Below are 22077 nucleotides of genomic sequence, written 5' to 3'. Positions count from 1 at the left end.
GCCAGAGTTAATGTTGGGAAATCTTTGAATGTTGGGCGTACACGGTACTCGTAAAACGTTTTAGAACTTCGACTTTACTGAATGAATTTTCTTTTTCATGTTTCTTATCAATAATTTCAAACCCAAGAAGTTTGTAATGGTGCTTTAACTACTCGACTAGAGAACTGGAGAAACCGCGAGACTAACTACTCGACTGTTTCTTAGATTCGATATGTGTTCTGCAAGGTACGATCTGAAAACTTGAATTGAAAGACAAAAAAATTGTGTCATATGTGTCGTATCATGTATCATCAATGTATCGTGTATTCATGTTTCTAGACAGCTCCCTGATAATCCATTTACGGATTCGTTGAGTTAAAAGGATTACAAGCAGAATTCAACATTTAATTGATAGAGCCTCAGGGAAAAGCAGGCATTAAAGTCCCCACGGCTGCGATTAACCCTTTCACCCTTTAGACCAGGGGTTTCCAAACTGTGCGCCGCAGAGTGGTGACCCTGACAAAGGTTCAACGAAAATACTTTGTTAAACAGCTCTGGGGAGCCGGCGGTTCTCGCGAGTAACCATTGAATAGGGGAAAGGGTGCCACGAGTGTAAAAGGTTTGAGAACCCCTGCTTTAAGCGGTATAGCAGAAATCACTAAAAAATCACCCTTTAAAATACCATATCTTTTTAATGAAGTAGGCTTTATTTCCCGATTTTTAGCAGGTGCAAACTATGGGATATGGGGCAAAAGTTTCCCATTGAGAAATCATTTCACGAAATGTCTGGGCTTGTCAATGGTAAAATGTCGTATTCCCTCGCAATAGCTAGTATACTGCCAAACTCTCAAGGAGCACCAGATTTTTTTAATGTTGGGGTCTGGTCCATTCCCGGCATGTTGCGAAAACTGAGTTTCAATAAGGGTCACAGTATGTATTCAGCCGATTCAATGGATTTTTATGACAGAGATATTAAAGAATTTTTTCTTGAATCTACGATTTGAATTTCTCAGCGGGCTGGTTTCCCTCGATGTTTCCCACCATGTTGATTCCCACCAAGTGGCTTTTAAGAAGGCGAGATATTTTGTCAATGTGTGTGTGTGTGTAGCTTAAAGTGTTAAAGATTTTCGGCCAGTCCAAAATCTTCCAAATTTATTTTTTCGTTGGCCACTTCTCAGCAACAAAATGGTTCTGTGGGGGGGGGGGGGGGAGGAGTGATAACACCCACTTCGAGAAACATGGGGTTGATCAATGCATATATCTTGTTTAGAGGACCATAAATTGATGCAGACATCGACAAATGCGTCATTTGCCCATCCAGAAATCAGGCCTAGAGTGTGTTGTGAGGGCATTTTCTTATAAGGACTTTTATTTCTTTTAATTCAATGGTAGAATGGAATACATACTTTTACATACTTTTTTCGTTGCTCTATTTTGTCGATCCACGGACTATCTGGGCTCCTCATCTTCGGCGAAAGCATTTTGAAGTCCTTTACATCAAACTACTTTGTTTTTCCGAGTCTGACTGAAGCACAACAAATTGTTTCTCTGTGACTCCCAGTCGAATTCTGAAAAGAACTGCCATGTGATCACCTGATCACCTTTAGCCATAGGCATTCCCGAATAGAAAATGTCTTTAAATGGGGTTCTCAATAACACGTCACTTTGAGATGTGCTTTTCATATGTTAGTCGGGCAGTTGCCTATCAAACTTTACTCTTTCTTTGTTTTAAATCATTAACTGTAAAATGTAGAATATAAAAGTATATCCCACCTCAGACGCCTTGGGACGGAGGTCAGTAAATCGCAATGTTTAGAATTCAAAAATTGTTTTTGTTTGATAGAGAAAACTCATTCATTATTTGTCTTAATTCAAATTGTCTATTAAATTAATTGATTTAATTTCATCTCACTGCTGAAATCGTCGTTTAAAATTTTCTCTTCCGTTATGCTTGTTTAAATACGTTTTTAAATTCTAAGAAATTGATTAAAAATTTATATTGCGACACACAACTTAAGTATCAGAATGTTTCGATGCGCAATGTTCATTTATTTAATATTCAATATATATATTCATGACACGATCCACAGTAAGAGTATGAAAGATTGAGTTTCTAGGTACATCATTAGCTGAATTTCTGAATATATTTATAGCCCTGTTAAGGTACCTGACTACGTTCAAATGGTGATTTTTTGAAAATTTGCGAAAATGGTTTTATATCTTTATTTGGAAGAATGTTTTAAACAGAATCCAAAACCATTTCATTCTTGTACATGCAATAAATAACAACAAAGTTATGGCTGTTTAAATTATCTAGAACGATGGTTTCGAAGGCAACAAACAATTTTCAAAAGCTTTTTTTGAAGATTCATTTTTTCGTTACTTTATTCCACGCGAAACCTAATTTCTCAAAAACTATGCAAGATATTCTCATGAAATTATTCAACAGTATTTCAGATAACGTTAGCTGTGCAATGAACTAGGATCTTGGCCATATGCTTAGAATTCAATAATTTACAGCTGTTTGAATGAAAAAATTGAATTTTTTTGTGAAAATTCACGTATTGTTTTACGAACACTGCCATATCTCAGAGAATATCTTACGCATCTTGAAACTTTCAGTTCATTGCACAGAAAACAGTCACAGAAACATACATTATTAAAATTATTCAAGTAAATTGTGTGGTTTTTAGTGTACATTGTTTGGCGTAAGTACTGAAAATGAGCCAATTTTGAGGGCATAATTTAGAATCTATCAAAAAGTTTTAGAGATATTTCAGAAATTTCACTGGATTTCCTTATTTCATACAGTATTTTTATTCAACCCCCCCCCCCTCCCCTTGTTTTGTGAAAATCTCCGTGTTTTCAAAAAAACGGGGTTCTGCACGTAGTCAGGTACCTTAAGAAAAGTAAGAGAGAGAGAGAGTAATAATATATTCACCACCTTTTATTCATAAAAATGAAGAACTAATTTTAATTCATTAATTATATAAAAACAACTTTTTATTTTCGTATCAGGCTTTGAAAATGCAAAAGTGTGTGTATATCCACTGATTTTTCGGAAATAAAGGCTCGTTGTTTTCCCTCCTAAGAGATTCTTTCATCGTATTATTTATATGCATTCCTGGCATTTTTGCAACCTATTCAAAAAATACATCAGCGCATTAAATGACGAGTTCACTCTATAGTTCTGACCTCGTTGCTACATTTCCTGCGGTAGATCTCGATACCCCAGTGCAAAAAAAAAAACAACTTTTACTGTAGACTGTTTTTATTTATTTATATACATCATTCTTATTCCCAGTGGGAATGTTAGCGCAGTATCAACCGATAACGCAAATGACTTTGGTAATGAGAGCTTTTCTCTTCGTTACGTGCCTAAGAACCATTAGGTCGAGTGAGTGGAAGATATTTTACTGTTCGAGCTTCAGTTTTACAGGACTCCCGCCACCACTATCTCCAGATAAAGGGCGCAGTCGGGGGATGCGACATGCGTTTTCCATTACCCGTGGGATGCAGTTTATCTCCTGGATACTTACAGCTGCTGAAGTGTGGAACAGACAGAGTTATATATAATAGGGTAAGGGAAGCTGAGAATATATATATAAAGCTCACCTGATACGAAGAAGAAGAAAGAAAAGCTCAGAGTTTTTTCCAGGACTCGGTAGAATATATAACATCGTTATTTCTTTGGAGATGGTTGCCAACCTTGTATGGCAAGATACGCGTACTTATAGGAATACTGGGCTGATATCCTATGAAAATTTTGAATTCGGTTGGATAATCAGAGTTCAAACGAGGACCGACAGACCCTTAGAGAGATTGGTTGAATGAAGTATATTTTGTTATATGGGGGGGGGGGGGGGGGGAGAAAAAAAGTTTGATTCAAAAAAATACATACACTGAAAATGATATGTATAAAAATTCTCTCGTAAAGTTATACAAAAATTTGAACATGCATAAAAAAAAAATTCCAACCACATACAGTAAAAATTAAAGTGTCAATTATCTTAACCAGCCAGCCGGAAAAAAATACGGTAATTGTTTGAGAATTTTCTAGAATATTTCAATGTTTGTAATTGTTTTCATAATTTACAGTAGTATGAAAAAGACAAATTTCTCACAATTACTAGGCATTTTATTTTACCTTTCCTTGCGTAGAAGTGATCTAATTGATGTAATAAGGTCAATTTACTATTAGGGGAGATTGTTATACAGGGGTAGCTCTGGTTGGGGGGGGGGGAGCCTGACAGGGCTTGAGACACAGTTCAGCTGGCACTGATATAAACCTGATCTTGCTTAGCATAAAGCCAAACATTTTAACATCATTCAAAATGACCCTGATCATACTTCTCACTTAAAAAAAACCATCCCGCATTTTGGTCCAAGATCATTATACTATTCTAAATTACGCTAGATCACTTAAATCCACAATGCAACTCTTGCACTTATGCTGTAAAGGTATTATGGTATTATACCTTTTAAAGTATTATACATGGTTATGCTGAAAGTATAACCATGCGAATTTTTAAAGAATTTTATTTCAAATTCGCTTCCGGTGGTCTAGAGCCGTAGACATGTAAGAAGCCGAATTTTTTTTTTGCCTTTATTTGACCGTTCCAGAAAAACTACTGATTTGGAGCACCAAAAGGCACATTTGCCCCATGTGAAAGAGTATATTCTTGTTTCTGGTATTACGGTCACACTACTGTCCGCCCCCAAGTTTTATCAGCATCGTTGTCAAAATATGGCTCAAAAGCGTGATGTCATTCAAGTTTCTACTATTGAAAATTTTAAAAAATTTAAATGTCTAACTAAAGCCTATCTAAGCTGCCACCCCTAACAAATTGACGCCTGGATGCACTGCACCCCTTGCGTCCTCGCTTAAGCCTCTCCTGCTGTTATATCTTGGAACATTATTTTTCGAACTTTTTCCCCCAGTCAGTTTGTACCGTAAAATTTCACTAAATAAATTTTTAGTATCTCTATACTATACGAAACATAATATAAATTTTTCTCTAACTGTAATCATGAAATTTGGTGTTTAGAAAAGGCAGAAATGTTTCAAGGTATAACGTGGGTGTTGTACCTTGAAACAGAGTGAAATCACAAAGAAAAAAACTATAAATATTACTGGGAAAAAAATATAATGAATACAGTATTTATAATACAAATCACATATATAAATGAAAAGTATATAAATAATGACACACAAATATGATTATTTGTACTATACACACGAAAGTAGCAATAATGCAGGTAGGAACGCATTAATTAATTATTTTATATCATACTCGTAGAAAGGAAAATTAAGTGTTTTTTAAATCTTTATTTCGGTCAATTCCTTTGATACTAGGTGATTGCATTAGAGATAGAACATAAGTGATACCAACATTTGCTTTATCTAGCACTGATGAACAATAAAACATGTTCTCACCTCTCCACCCAAGGAAATTCTCTCGGTTTAAGAATTTTTTTGGGAATGCATCCCACACTGTAAACTGTTTTTCCAACAAATTTGACTAGGAAATAAATACCTTAAGATAGAATGGAAGAGAAGAAATGTATATAGATGAAGTTTTTGTAGGAGAGAAAGTATATATAAAACTAAAATTTAAATTATAAATTGTATTTATACGCAAAAGAAGAAGTATCGAAAGTTAGTGTAGGTTGAGTATTCCAAGATAAACTAGGAAAATTGCAAGTTTTATACATTTCTTCGTTTATTCATTACCTTTTTTTTCCCAAGACACACGATGTCTCACCGTTTGTGAAAAGTACATATAAGCTCATCTTGTTTTTGTTGAAAAAAAATCAGATTTTTCTATTCTCATCTATATGTCATCTACAAATATTTAAAAAGTTAATTTTTGGACATCAATTTTGAAAATATTTACTTCCATCCCACACACACAAACTCTCAGAAAAAAATTAATGCAGCAGTACATAATCCCCCACACTAAAAAATTCCGATTTTTTTCAACGTATTTAATCCACGTATTATACGCAGGAAAACAGACCTGTACGATTCAAAATCAATAATGGCTATACTGTACTGTCATTCTCATTTCCAGGATTCAAACCCAGACCTGAGAAATTCAAGTCAAAATCTAAATCAAAAATCTATACAATTATTTATAGCACGCTAACTACTCGGCATCCATGCGGCCTGATCTGTCCAAATCGCCATGAAACAGCTAGGCACATCATACTGGCACAAAAAAGAGCTCAAGCAAGTTATTAAATTGACTGTATATTCAAAAATGAGATTGTTACATAATGATAAAATCAAAAAATAATAATAACGAGAAACTTTTTTTACTGCATATTTTTTGTAGCAACCTATGTTATAACTGCCCAAATTTTTTCTCCATAGGCACTTTTCTGGATGTCACGATCCGAAAATTTCGAAAAACATCTAATATGACCCGAGTAAAGTCAAGTTTTGATATCTATATTAAGACGCAACCGATGAACTTAATGTCTTAATCTTCAAGAATATTATCAGTTGTTCTCACTTCAGTGTATCCAGAGATTAGCTGAAGGTACGGGGGGAAAAAAACTGAGTGCCTCAACTGTGATGGAAAAGGATAAAACACATTTTGCTGTCTGATGTGAAAAGATTAATTATTCTCTCGTAACACCTCAGTTATCTAGAGACGTTGCACTGATAACATTATTTTTTCTTCGGAATGCGAAAGCTCGGAGGTTTTTTTTTTTCCTGTCCGTTGAAAGAAGTCTCAAATAAAGGAGTTGATACAAGAATGAAAAAGAAAAAAAAAATTAAAACCACGAAAGGATATAGAAAATAAAACACATGAAAAAAAAAAAACAAAGTGTGAAATGCCTATCTAACCACCCATGTTGTTTGGAGAGATCTTCAGAGTTATTTTACGCTTAACGAAATAGAGAAGTAAGTCCAAATGAAACTTTCGAAGTCTCATCACGGTTCCACCAGAAAAAGATGCCAAAAGCAAAATAACAAACTTCGATAAGAATATATATATTTTTTTTTTTAGATGTCAGGGGTGTAAATCTCTTTCCTATCTATTTCCTGGTCTATGTGCACAGGTAGAGAAGGGGGAAAAAAAGCAAACCTGTAATAAGTAAGTGGGTGGAAGAGGAGGACTTAAGGGTCACAAACACTTCAACTTATATACACTATATGAGATTCTAGGTGGATAGTGCACATCATTCCACCCTCGGGGCGATTTCCCATATCTACCAAGTTTCAGTCACAAAGGGGAAAAATAGAGAGACTCTTTCTTTGATTTGTGGCATTCGAGGATGAAATGGTGTGAAGAACATGTCGTAATGTAAGTAACCAGATGCATAAGTTGACAGTCAGGCCCGGAATTTTTGGGGTTTTTTTTTTTTTTTGCAGGTATGAATGAATGGAAACAACTGATGCCGAAGATATATAGAAGAAAATCGTAGTTCCTGCTGGGTGGATTCGGTAATTCCAGTTTAAAGAGGGAGAGGAAAGTCATCTTTGATAGAGATTACATCCAAAAAGGACGTTCATGGTTGACATCTGATGAAACAGCACGACCTAACTGAAACTGGGTGGTACAGAAAGAAATACGTTTTCATGTTGTACAGCCAGTAGTAGTAGTAGTACTTACCGACCAGAGACATCATAACTGATCCTTCAAAAATTTACGGAAATTTTTCGACTGAAAATCTGCAGCGGTTCTTATATGGCTTTTTTTAGTTGCCACCCAACATCAGCTTCACGACCCATGGGATTGTTGTTGTTTCCCCCCCCCCCCCCGGAATCAGTGATGCAATAAGTGCATTTATTACAGAAGTGTATATGGATTTGTACGACTCATCCAGGAAGGCTGTGCGAATCAAGTTTGGATCGTGACCCCGTAGCTCAAGAATCCCTGGCTGTAAGTAGGGTGTGTACGACCCATCTGTAAAACCTATGCGAATCAAGTTTGGATCGTGACTCAAGAGTCCCGGCTGTAAATGAATTTGCACGACCCATCTCGGATGCTTCTGCCCATCAAGTTTGGGTAGTGGCCCATATCTCAAGAATCACTGGCTGTAAGTGAATTTGAACGACCCATCTCTCGGAAGCCCCGGCGACCCATAGGTTAAAAACCCTGATAAACAGTTAAAAAAATGTATATTTTACTGCCAAAGCCCGAAATTGGCCAATTTCGTTGTAAATTGACTCGGCCAATGTCCGAATTTCGGGCTTTGGCCAGCCCAGTTCACGAAGTGGCCAGGTATTCTTGGCCTAAGTCCGATAATAAAAGACATGGTTCGGGCCATCAAGAAATTGGAGTACTTTTCGTGATAATTATGTCCACGTTTGCTATGACAACCCATCAAGCTGCAGTCACGATGCGGTAATCATTTTTTCTTTCAAAATTTGGCAGAAAAAACTGTGTGTCTATGTTATTATTTTTATCTTTTTCTCTCTTAAATTTCTTTTTTCTTTCGCCACACGGAGCTAATCCACTACAGCTATTATACTGTATATAACCATGTATCACACGTTGACGATTAAAAAAATGTATTTGGTGTATCGTCTTACATCAGAACATAGGACTTTGGCCAGGAATCTCTGGCCACATAGTGAATTGGCCGGTCAAAGCCCGAATAATTTTTGAAATCAGACAGGCCGAAACACCCGTTCAATTCAGGAAGTGGCCGCACTACAGGCTTTAGCAGTAACACATACACACTATAATGAAAGAAAATTCCTTTTTGTAAGTTAATCTACATACAGGGCTAGCAATGCGTTTCAGACGTGTATATGCCTTTACAATGGTTTGTCTTTAACGCTGCCAGTATATGCATAATAGTTTATGCCTTTATAACAGTTTGAAACATTTTCAATCCTCCCAGGAATGAGGCTTTTTGAATAAACGCCATAATCATCATCCCTATAACTTTCAGGGTCAGGAGAAGGATGATCTTATAAAAATCAGAGTTAAAATTGCCGATTTTACTGTAGAAATGCGGAAATTTAGTGGTGGGGTTTCCTGCCACATCAATAATTTTAAAAAATGTATTGAATTCTCGATTTATGAAATATTGCGTTCGCTTAGAGATATATACGAAGCCCAGGAGAATAAATATGAAGTGACCTACTTTTGAGTTGGATATTCATGCAATATAACATTGATTTCAACTTTTTATTTATATCTTCTCAAGCATGAAAATTAATGTCTCCGTATTGTCTTTAAATATTCGCACAACTGCATAAATTGGTATCGTTTAGGTTGTTTTAAAATTAATTATGGGTCCGTAAAGTACATCGAAAAAATTCCCCACAGCTTTAATTAAGCATTTTTGGAAGCTGAAATAGGCAGATGGATAACTTGAAGTTCAAAAGTGGAGGGGGGGGGGGGGTCGAAATACCTAGCGCACCTTAAAAAGGAAAAAATATATATATATTCATTTCTACGTTTCTTTAAATCAGATCTGTTTATTTCATGAGTCGCGCAGGAAGTCGCCATATTGGTTAACTTGGACACTATTTGTATGTCCCTCAAAGAAAGAGGGAGATATCACGTGATCCAAAAATCACGTGAAGAACACACATTGAAGAAAACCACTACCTCCTATATACAGGAGTATATATGCTACCTTCTGTATATAGGAGGTAGTGAGAAAACTCGGGCAGGGCCGGGTATTATAGCTAGTACATATATACGGTATATATAAAATTGATTTTCTGTCTGTCTCTGTGTATTCTCTATACAAATCTACAATTTCAGACCGATCGTCGCCAAATTTTGCATATGTTCGAAACTGGATCTGACTTGAACGATGGGCTATTTCAAAAGTTCGTCAGGGTAAAGCAAATCCCCGAAATGAGCAAAAAAAAACCGTCGGGAAAACAGTAGTTTAATAATGACTCAACAATGACTTTCAGAATGTTTACTTTGCTTACCAGGGTTTTCTAACAATGCGTCTCAGACATGTTTATTCGTTTACCATGGTTTGTCACTTCTTTAATGCAGCTAGTATATTGGAAACCTGGGCAGCACCAGGTATTAAATATAATTTTTCACCGAAAAGCAAATATAGGTAGGAGCGTAGCCAGAAATTTCTTTCGGAGAGACAATAATTTTTTTTTTTGACCGTGGGGGGAGCAAATTGACTGACAGTACAGTATTTGGCTATATGATTCTCTATACAGTATATCAGTCCTTTTCTGGGGGGGGGGGGCGAGCGTACCCCCCCCCCCCAGGTCCTTCCTTTAGCTAAAGCCTCTATCGAATACAGGATACAAGAAAGCACAATACCGTGTATTACTAGAAGGTGCTCAAAGAATTAATTAATTGGGATCTTTGCATATGCTGCTCTAATTTTTGTCAATATGAATATCCCAAAATAAACAAAGTTATGATGATCCACTGTTGCTACATTTGGCTTTGAGTCAAGCCTCATCAGGCTACACAATCTCCATCACAAATTCGTTATCTTTCATTCGCCATTTGCTGATACACTGGCGTTGTGCTTTCTTGTATGATTTTACTTGTATGATGATTTAAAAAAAAAAAACTACTTTTGCTGCTAAAATACAATAAAGAATTTCCTTTCATTAATAGTGTTTTCTGTCAAATGTATATGTTACGGTAGTAATCATGACCCCCACAATGGGTGGGCTGACAAGGCTTCAGCCCTGGGGCCCGGGACGATTTTCACCATTTTTTGTTTTTTCACGCTGTAAATTCACCATAAAGGGGCCCGTGAAAGTCTGGTCGGGGGGGGGGGGAAACTGCTTCGGGATGTGGGGGGTGGCCATGGTAGTAATCCGGTTATTGTTTATACGCATAATCGCCGACCGTTTTGGTAAGTTTGATAAATTCCCCTAAATTTATCACTTTTACCGGCGATTATGCACAACTCCCAAATGTCGTTGTTAAATATTATAAATCGTGTTCAATTCATCACATTTGCCGGTTATTTGCATTAATCGTAATTGATAAATATGACAAACCGGTCCCACTGCCGTGACCGGTTTGATGATTGAACCAGGGACGTCTCAAGAGCATCATGGCAGGGCCGTCTTATGAGTATCATGCGCGCCTGAGCCAAGTGGTTTTTCGGAGGCCCTGCATGGTAAATCCTAGAAAATTTCAACCGGATCTCATTTTTGTGAGGTCCCGGGCCATGGCCGGGTGGGCCCATGCGTTAAGACAGCATTGCATCATGGGCCTCCGGGGCAAGTGATTTTTCTGAGGCACTACCAGGCAAATTATCGAAATTTTCAACCGGATCGCATATTTCTGAGGCTCCCGGGCTGTGCTCGGGTGGGCCCCATGTCATAAGACGGCACTGAATTGAACTTGTGAGTCTGAACCATATATAATGAACTCTGATTGAACAAAATTTCCTGAACATCCCGGAATAACTCCTATTTGACGAACTCTGAAATCGGGTCTCGATATAACGTACTCTCATTTAACAAATAATTAATTAATTTAAAGAGTTTTTGCAAGTTTTTGTACGTATACAACCAGACTCAATAAAATGAACTCCTATTTAACGAATTTAACAACCGGACCCGATGCAATTAACCCCCCCCCCCATTTGACGAAGTATGAAATATTAAACAACGAATAATTAAATTAATTTATTACCTCGATATAACGAACTCCTATTTAACAGATTTTACTATTGTACCCCCGATATTACGCATCATTTTATCAAATTATCATCTATATGGATACTGGCTAAGATAACATGCCTGACTGATTTTGCACTTTGACTGATTTTCACTGATTCGTTGAGCCAAAACTGCTGAAGCTGTAAATATGAAATTTGGTCAGTAGTTTTATTTTGTAATGTAGACTCACTACGAAATAATTTTTCAAAATTAAACTCCTAAGGGGGTCATAAAGGGGAGGAGTTTCAAAGGTTATATGAAGAACCACTGAAGCTATAAATATGAAATTTGGTTAATATCATATTTCATAACGTAGAGACTCATTAAGATGGGATTTCTGGAAATTCAATCCCCAAGGTTACCATGAGGGGTTCAAATGTTATATGGGGGAATCATCTTGAGCAACTTTCAGATTACCAAATTCCCGTTAGCAAAGCCATGGGTACAAATAATTTTTTTTATCACTTATAAAATTCATCAACGACACTCGGGTGTTATGCATAATCACCCATTAAAAGTTATAAATTTATCAAACTTATTGTCAAAAGTTTGTTGTGATTATGCATAACAACTGATTTATCTAATTCATCGTAACATATACTGTTTTTTGTTTAACAATAATGTAAGAAGATAATGTAATAGAAATCACAGCAAATGACAAAACAAACACGAGAAAACATAAAAGAAACTTTGCTTTAATTACAATAAATATTATTGCAAGATGAAATGTGCTTAGCACAACGTGAAAACCATTCAGACATGTACTTCAGCATTTCACTTTTTTTTTTAATAATTTCACATTAAGTTCTGCTGTTAAAATACAACACTGCCAGGAACTTGCCATTGCTATTGTTTAAGATGATTAGAAACTACAACAGGAATATGTGACAAATTTTTTATTATTATTAAACTTTCCATTTGTATCTCTATCTAAATATACTATAAAGGTTTTTTTTCTTCCAAGTTATACTAGCATTCACACAAAATTCTCACATTGATAACTGTGCTTAAATGAAATTTTACGAGGATAACATTTTTTCCTCCCTCCCTGATAGAAATTTTTTCCCACCATCATTATGACAATATTTTTTTTTTCTGTATGCTAACCTGCTGGATACACACTGCACGTTTTAATGTATTCACATACAGGAAATCGCCACTACTGTATTCATTACAGCAGGCATTGAGGGGAAAGGGAGAAAGGGTAAAGTCAGCATCACATTAGTTACTAGATAGAATTGAAGGATACAAACTTTGGATACAAAACTATACATCTTTACATCCTCCATTGTGGAAACATTTTCGGTATTTTTTTTCCAAGTGAAGATTTTTCTTTTTGCTCTGCATGCAAATGATTTAAAAATTGAACGGATGCAGTTTTTTGATTGAATGAAAATAAATAACAGTAATCAAAGTAATATGCAACACTGGCTGAAATTTTTAAAATCTTTGTGATCATTAAAACTTACGTTTCAAATGAAACATCAACAAGATGGAATAAAACAAAGTCCTAGAATCTAAGTTGATGACAGAGGAGAGGAAATAAAACTGCAGAGCAAAAATTCTTCAGCTCACCCACTTCACCAATCTGTGCAACTATCAGAGACATGATAAACCTTCATACAAATAATAAATAGTTACTTTATAATCATAATACAGTGATATAATTGCTTTTAATTAAATAGAAATGCATATCTGTTTATTTCTTTTTTTTTACTCAAATGCAAGTGTTTTGTGATATGTACTGCTGTGCACTCAAAAATTAGAATTTCTTAATTACATGTACATTATTCTTTCCCTAGGCATTCAAAAATTGCTTTGGATGCAAGATTCATATGAACTATAATCAAATTATACATCATGAAAATCTCACAAGCTTTGAAAACTACGAAAAATTAGAATCACTGATCATGACTCAATTCATGTCTCAAACTGATATGTGCACTCATAAAATGATTTTTTATTTACATTAACTCTTTCTTTTTTTAAAATGCATTTAATAATGTCTATATTGATTTATACTATAACGCAATAGGCAAGATACAATTTTTGAGAGGTATAATAACGAGATAAATCATTTTTTTAAATGACTCAAATATACACATATAAAAATACTCAATGTCATAACTTTAATATCTATTTGCTTAATATACATACATTTCCATTTCAATATTTACTATTGATATCTTCTTGAACACACAGTACTTTAATAATTTATAATTTACTCTTTGAGACAATTTAAACATTTAGATATGATTTGATAGCACACAATTCCATATTAACCTCTGTTTTCCCCCTAGAAAATGGCACCCACGAGTGCCAAAACATATGTTAGGGTATTTTCAAATTACCATTTGTTTATTTCATGTTGTATTTTTGGTATTCGCCAATTCCATATAGCGTTAGACTTTGTCCCCTTAAGTATAATGAGATATTGTGCATTTGTGTTTATGCAGCTGATATATGATCCAATAGTTTTGTGACGGTTTTACTTAGAGAGAGATTACTTTCCAACGAAATAGGGTTTAATTTTATTATGTAGGTTCGGGTAATATAAAACCATAACTGAATGTACTATTTTTTTAAACACATGCACTTTTATGATTGAATACCTTTGCCCAGATGTGAAATAATTTTACTACAATTTCTCATGAAACATAAAATATGTGGTTCTGCTACCACATATTTCCTCCACAAGTTCAGTGACATGAATTTAATATGTAAGGATCTCTGATGGGTTCTGTAACTATTGAATAACAAAATTTCAAGGTAAATCAGAGAAATTACAGTGCTTTATTATGATGAAAGATCAAATAAGTTATTTTATTATAAAGTAGATACGAGTGAGCTACTTTTAATAAATCAACCAATCACGTAACTTTCAGTGCAAACTGCTTATACAAATGTATGACATGATTTTGCTGAAAAACTTGTTTTACCATTATGCAACCAATATCTTTTTTTCTTGTTTTTAAATTAACTTATTGCTATAATCAGTATCTATACATTAATTTAGTATTTTTGTTTCTGTTTTGATTTAAAGATTTAAATACACTTGAGATTCTTTTTAAATATTATTTTCAGATAAAATATAATTCCAATGATAAATACATAAATTACTGTTGACAAATCAAAATTAATTTAAAAAGTCCCCTCTTAATCATTCTCAACAAGTACATACATACAAACTCGTATAGTTTATGAACATTTCTGAAACTTCTAACACGATTAAACTATTACACTATCATTTAACAGTTCTCTAAAGGCAACAAGTATACATCACTCATCATATCTTTTTTAGATTTTACATTATTTTCCAAGCTCAGTGATACTCAAAACAGTGATCTTATAAATTTTTTAGTTCCAGAAATACACAATAAGTGATAGCGTTTCATTCACAATGCAAGAAAAGGGAGGAGGAATAGGAGGTTGAAGCCTGAAATAACTTTAAAGCAGTTTCTCAACTTTTAAAATTACTCTGTCACACTTTGCAACAACAAGCATTCAAATACATTTATAACTAATTAGAATAATCTCTATTACAATTTATGTACCTTCATGTCAGGAATTACTAAACTCATTGATTTCTGAAATTCATAAATCATATTTTACGGAATATGATCAGCAACAAAACAGTTTGATTCCAATATTAATATTTTAATTTTGAAGTGAACTAATTAATGAAAATAATCAATTCCCACATTAAATATAATCAATACCAACAGAGAATTAAAAAGATGTCACAGTTTTTAGCTAAGTATATTACCAAAATTTGAAAACACCACAGAAAATAAATAGAATGATGCATAAAATAAAATCTTTGGATTTTTTCATATGATAAATAAGTAAATTTGCGATATATCTATGCAGATCATGAACAAAATATAAGAATGGAAAATCTTTGGTGCAAAAAAAAACTAGAAGAAAGTAAAATGAGTAAAAATGAAATATAAAATGAGAATACATAATTGAAAAAATAAAGAGCAGATGTATAAAGTGTGTCTTACTTTTTGCTATAGTACAAGAAAAATTATAATAATACAAAACTTTTGGCACATAAATTTACAAACAAAAATAATGAAATATATATATAACTTTTAGACAACACAACAAACAAGAAGGGAAAAATTATGGCACAAATTTTATTTAAGTATTAAAAGATGTGCCTGTTATTATAGCATCTCTTGCACATTAGTTGGGGGGGAGGGGGGGGTATTTACAAAGTTATGCAATCAGTTAGGTTTTTGATGAGTAGATTACACTTACTAAATTAGTAAGTATTCCCACAGATGGCATGTTGCAATCAAAAAGTAAAATAACTCATCTTCCATGTAAGGAAGAAAAAAGATATCTTGTCAAATTTATCAGACTGAAATTAAAAGTTAGAAAACAATGACAGTTTTATTAAACTAGGGCATCGAGCTCAAATAAATAATTTGAAGGCATTAAAATTTTATAATAATAATTTATTATAAATAAATAAATCTAAAAAATAAATATTTTAACAATTACAATTTCAAGTATATTAAACACTGATTGCTGAATAGTAAAAGACTAGTTTCGTATCATTTTGGTGAATAAACATGTGTGTAGTAACAACAAACAGCAAGAATCTTTTTTTTTTCCTCGAAGGAAAGGGAAAAAGAGAAAAACTAGATTCATGAATGTGTCTCAACTTTTTTTTATGATTACAACTAAGAAAATTACCACTGACCAGTGCTTAGTCTTATAATATATCTTTCTTAATATATATATATATATATATAAAAGCAGCTTATTATTTCTTTTTTGCATTTATCATTCCTACAGCACATATTCTATTTCATTAAAATGTCGCCTGTCAGTCAGAGTGGTTAGGGAACTAGCTTCTCACTGTGCAGGGCTGGGTTCAAATCCTGGTTCAGGCATGGATGTTTACTAACACTAACAAATTCCCTGGACGGATCATGTTGATCCCTTGGGAATATGTGAAAAAAAAAAATTCTGTACTTCACATTCAAATAACAGCGCAGCCTCTCAAAAGAAAGTGAGAAAAAAAAAAGGAAAAATAATCACAAATAAAAATAGAGATAAATAGCAAAATTGTTGCTAAAAAAATGAAAGTTTCAAAAAGCAAAAAACCTTTGGCATCAACTCATAATACAGAGATTCAATTTGTACAAGTAAATAAATATTGAGCTTTCTTTTTTTATGGAAGCAAATTGCCAAGCACTTGTTCAGATTAAATTAGCACACACATCTAAAAAGTAATCATATTGCCCTAAACAAAACATGCACTTATGCGCTCATGCATTTCATCAACATAATCAACAGAAACTTTAAAAAAAAAGTAATCACAGTAAAGGATAGAAGACTGAATGAGAAACTGACAATCACATTTGCTTGTCATTTCACAGAACCTAAAACTCAAAATATGATCCCATGTGTATAGTGAAACATGAAATGGTGCATAATAACACACATGCCTATTTATGTATTTCATCCTATAAAATATTTGGCATTTATTTTGCGCTCATTATAACACTTTCATCTTTATCAGAAGGAATCATGCAGACTTCCTTCGATAAGATAGAAAGAAAGGCACACTTAAGAATGTAGATGGCCATTATATGAACCATCACCTCTCAGTTGCTTTTCAAAGGTAGAGAAAATTTTTCAGTGAAAGAAAAAAAAATTGAATGTATGGTTAAGGATTTTAGACACCTATGATTTTTATACCATGCAACAGCACATTTAATAAGCAAAGCATGAACAAACATTACTTTTAAGAAAAATTTTGAAAATCAAAAACAAAAGAACTACATCCTTTTTTCTTCTTCTTCTTGAGTATAGATTCATGTGTCACAGTGAAATTATTGAATAAACATATTTAATGTCATTAATTTTTTTTATAATGTTTTTAGGATTAAGATGTAATCAGAATAACTTTTTTTTAAATTTTGCCATGAGATTGAAAGTCTCTAGAAGGTTGAAATTTCAGGTTTCAAGGCTCATTTTTGGTCAGTAAAAACATTAATAGGCTTTCTAGTCAAAAATTTTAAGGAGATGGTAAGAATAAAATAATAATCACTATAACTTTTATAATGTTGAGTTATTAACAATACACAGCAGCTGATATGCATTACATGTGTAAAGAAAAACCAAACACACACAGAAACAGAAAATTTTGAAGTTAAAGATTCATAAAATTTGAGGGAATGTGTGACTTAATACAAACATCAGTTACTTTAATGAGCAAATAACTTCTTTTTCTCATTCTCAAACCACACCAACAACAACAACTTACATCAACAAAAGACAGAAAGAAAGCACCACTTAAATGTATATATATATATATATATATTTTGAACAAAATAATGAAATGGCAAAAAAATATGTATCACATATTTACACAAAAACTCCATTTAAAAATATTACTTACATAGATGTATCTATTTATCAACGTCAAGAGAGTCACTATGTTATTTGATGGAATTAAGCATCATTATTTAAGTAGTACACAAGCATTTTATAGTTTCTTGAACATGAATGCATGCTAATTTAGTTCTGCCCCAAGTTTACTCATAAGCTATTGCCTTTCTGGAGACAACGATAGCTTATAAATAAAAATATCAACACTTACATCAACATCGCATTTAAAATTGGCAACAATAAATCGTTAACAAAAATGTTGGTGGCTAATCTGATCACAACAATGATAATAAGAGGGAAAGGGGTTCACTACACATGATATAAAATTGCTCCCATATGAACAATAATAATTTTTCCCTGTGCAGCAATATTATCTCATATAAAATTCACAGAGCGACCATGTAAGTAGCCAACAATAATACTTTGCTAATCGTGTCAAATCCAATTCTGCAATCAGGCAATTTTAGGAGACGAGCAGAAAGCACTAACTTGCAAACCTGTCTTTAGATAACTGTCATGCATTAATGCGACATATTTAATGCATTAATATGACATATTAATGTAGCATGTTTCAATCAAACCAAATTTTCAAATGAAAAATAAGTATAAACAAATAATGTTGATGTCAATCAAAAAAATCAATAAAAAAAATTTGTAAAGTAGCCATCAATTCACAAAGGTGAATGCTTATGTGAATGGCATTAAAGTTTTATGTATCCAATGAGTTGAATATCACATTCTCAAAGAAAAATGGGTAGTTTAGTAAAAACAGTTCACAAAAAAAAAAAATCATATTCTCCATCTGAACAACTTCGCAAATAAATCACTCTCATATATTCAATAACACACAAATTAAAGAAGCTGCAAGTCTTAAAATAATCCAGCAACATCTAGAATATGATCATGGAATGTCCCTCTCAGCAAAGGAGTCAAAACAAAGAAATATATGATTTTTTTTTCCAATCATACAGAAAGAACAAATTCGACAAAAAAAAAGAGCACTTGTTCACTAGATGTTCATGGCAGTCGAGTTGATTAAGTTTGTCCACATTGCCTTTTTTTCTAAATTTTCAGTAAAACACAAACTCATTATGAATTCTTGGCAAACAAAGACAGAGCTGTATGGCACATAGGAAGAGAAGAATCACTGTTCTCTCAAACAGGAAGACACCAGCAGTAATAGTAGCAGCAGCAGCAGAGAGAGAGGACTTGCATTTGGAAATTTGATCAACAGACAGGATAGTAATCAATTACCACCTACGCCTCTTTCGTGACAACTTGATATGTCATAAAATCTGAAAGAGTTATTCTCAGACTTCACCACAGTAACACCTTATTGTTTATCCTATAATATATAACCAAAAAATATTGGTCACCAGTGAATTATTATTCACATTGACTTCATTTGCATCACATTAAAAATTAGATATTTTTGTATGCAGGAGTACTCATTTTTCATAATTATAACCTAAATACTGTAAGAATTTCTTGTTATTTTAGTGTTCTGCGATAAAAATTATTAAAAAAACATTATTTATCTTCAGTCATGAGTATTTAAAGGTAGCATTTATTGGTAATTCAATAGTATTAATTTTAATTTGTGAGGTGATTTTTATATTATAAAATACAGTAAAAACTCCTCTTAAAGGACACCCTTGAGAATAATTTCCCCTTATATAATAAAAGTATGCATTACAAATCCCCGAATAATGATCAACCCCGTCCAATTCGTCTTTACAGACAAATATTTCTGTCCCACTGGTGTCCCCCCCAAAAGAGATATTTTATTGTATTAATGACAACCAAATGATTAATACTCTTCTATATTTTCAAGAAATTTGTGCAAAAATATTTTTATTTTATTGTAATCAATTAAACTCTCATAATTTGAACAGATGTAAAAAAAAAGAAACATATCACATACAGTGATACCTTGGTTAACGAAGATAATTCAATCCAGAATTATGTTCGTAAGCCAAAATCTTCATTAGCTGAAATGTAATTTTCCATAGGTTTCTATGAAGAATCATTTAATTTGTTCCAGAAACAGCCCAAAATTTGAAGATAAGTTTCATAAAACACTGAGAAGCACTGTTAAAAATACAAATGCTGACTGAAGGCTGAGATACACAACTTCAAAATTGAATGAAGGGGAACTGGAATGAAGATTAAAAACTGAATATATCTTTTGTTTTACACTATGTATGCTATGCAGTCAGGTTCGTGAACCATAATGAAAAAAAAAAGTGTTTGAGGTGGTGTGCTATGTGATGTAGTCAGCTCATTTTTTACTCTCTCATACACACATACATATGGAAAAGATAAGCTCTTGGAATATCCAGACTGTTCAGTTTGTTATTAAGTCTTACAGTATGCAACTTATTTAGATCTAAGGCATTTTTTTAATACATTTTTTCTTAGCCCAATCTTTCATTTCACATGAAATGGCTCAAACTTTCTGAAAAAGAAAGAGTGGTGCATCTGGAAAAGGATTGTGAGGTAGGTAGACATAAATTAATCTGACTCAAGTTGCCAGAGCATACATCCATATCAACAAAAATGTTTTTTAGCCAAATTCGTATTCATTAGCCAAGGCAGAAAAACGTGAAAAAAAAAATCTTCATTAGCCAAAAAATTTACAAGCCAAGGTATTCATTAGCAGAGGTATCACTGTATAAGTCATTTTTTCCCCAGATTTACAGACACCGACCAAAACAAAACAGGTAATTTGAATTATATCAACATACTTATTCATGTGTTTCTTCAAGTCTCAGGAAATGTACTGTAGACTGTCATTTTCAGAATCCTGGGGGAAAAAATATTAATAGAATATTATTTTGCCTTCTCATGCCATAAGTTATATCATACAACAAGAAATACTTGATAGCAGAATTTAAAAAAAATCCCTAAATTTTCCCCCCACAGCACTATTTCAGTACTCTATTAGATTGGCTCAGCCAAAGCAAAATGACAGAAATGACTTCGTTACAAAAACAATTTTTGGTCAAAACAGTGCACACCACTTCCAAAAGCCCATGTGCAAAATGTGTAAATTACAAGATCTGATGTAAATAAGTCAAGGTGAACCATTATTCATCCCTTTCTTAAATTGATTTGTTTACATTTTACTGTTCAATACCAGTGTAATAATTTTTGACATATGAGGCACTTTCATTTCTAGCTCTTTGCTGAGTATTGTAAATATTAAGGAATTGTAAATACTGTTTACGTCTCTTCATGCCTTAAAAACACGGAAGACAATTGAATGCTATTGGGTAGCAGCAGAATCATAAAACCTAGAATAGGCCTATGCATCCAACTGCTTTTTAATGCAAACTGTTGTTTTACCTATGTACGAAATATGGACTATAATTTTGAATGATGAATGTTAGTTACTGTGCAAGACCATGAAGTAAAAATACAAAACAATTTTTCCATCCAGACAGAAGTTTTTAGTGACTACTCTACTAGTTGAACCCTCAAACTAAGCAAATGAAAAATTAATAAACCAAATAGTCCACATAAAACCTTCCCCCAAATAACCTTAAAAGCAATACAATTTATATTTTGGCAGAATCATTAATTGCAATCTGCAACATTTTTAACATTTGGCAACATATCGATGATTCCCTGCTCAATTAAAATCAATAACACAAATTTTGTTGATAGGATTTGGTAGGAAAAGTAGGACAAAACCAAGAAAGTAGGGCATTTTATCTAAAATTAGAACGAGTGGGAGCCCTGTATACAGTAAAACCTCTATAAGTCATCGCTCAAGGTACAGAGAAATTGCAACAACTTGAGTGAAAAGGTGTCAGTTTCTATGTGCAATACCATAAAAATCATATAATCTAAAAATAACATAACATTTATTAAAATACAAATTATAATTATAAAAAAAAACTAACAGAACTTACATAACTAAAATTTACAAAAATTATGTAACGTGTTCTTACAAAATTTATTGATTACAAAAGAAAAAAATGAAACTTTTATGAGTTTTAGTAAGTATTCAACTTATAATTAATATACACAGGGGGTTCTCAAGATTT

At 33.2% G+C, this 22077-nt stretch overlaps 1 protein-coding gene across 3 annotated transcripts in view; it reads right to left on the bottom strand.

Annotated features, from left to right (window-relative positions):
• Positions 1 to 12293: 12293 nt before the first annotated feature.
• LOC149078754 (uncharacterized) overlaps positions 12294 to 22077 on the bottom strand; it is an 89124-nt gene continuing 79340 nt past the window's right edge. For all 3 annotated transcript variants that reach the window (XM_089240853.1, XM_089240854.1, XM_089240855.1), the window contains 2 exons: positions 20773 to 20831; positions 12294 to 19370 (listed from right to left, as the gene is read on the bottom strand). In XM_089240853.1, coding sequence (XP_089096979.1) covers positions 20796 to 20831 — 36 coding nt within the window. In that variant the 3' untranslated portion in view covers positions 12294 to 19370; positions 20773 to 20795. The remainder of the gene's footprint in view (positions 19371 to 20772; positions 20832 to 22077) is intronic.

Source organism: Pholcus phalangioides, unplaced genomic scaffold, assembly GCF_987345545.1.
Source record: "Pholcus phalangioides strain wild (caught in Gottingen) unplaced genomic scaffold, Ppha-v1.0 ptg000013l_1, whole genome shotgun sequence".
Lineage (NCBI taxonomy): Eukaryota > Metazoa > Arthropoda > Arachnida > Araneae > Pholcidae > Pholcus > Pholcus phalangioides.
Note: the sequence above shows the minus strand (reverse complement) of the source record. Positions and strands in the feature narration are given on the sequence as shown.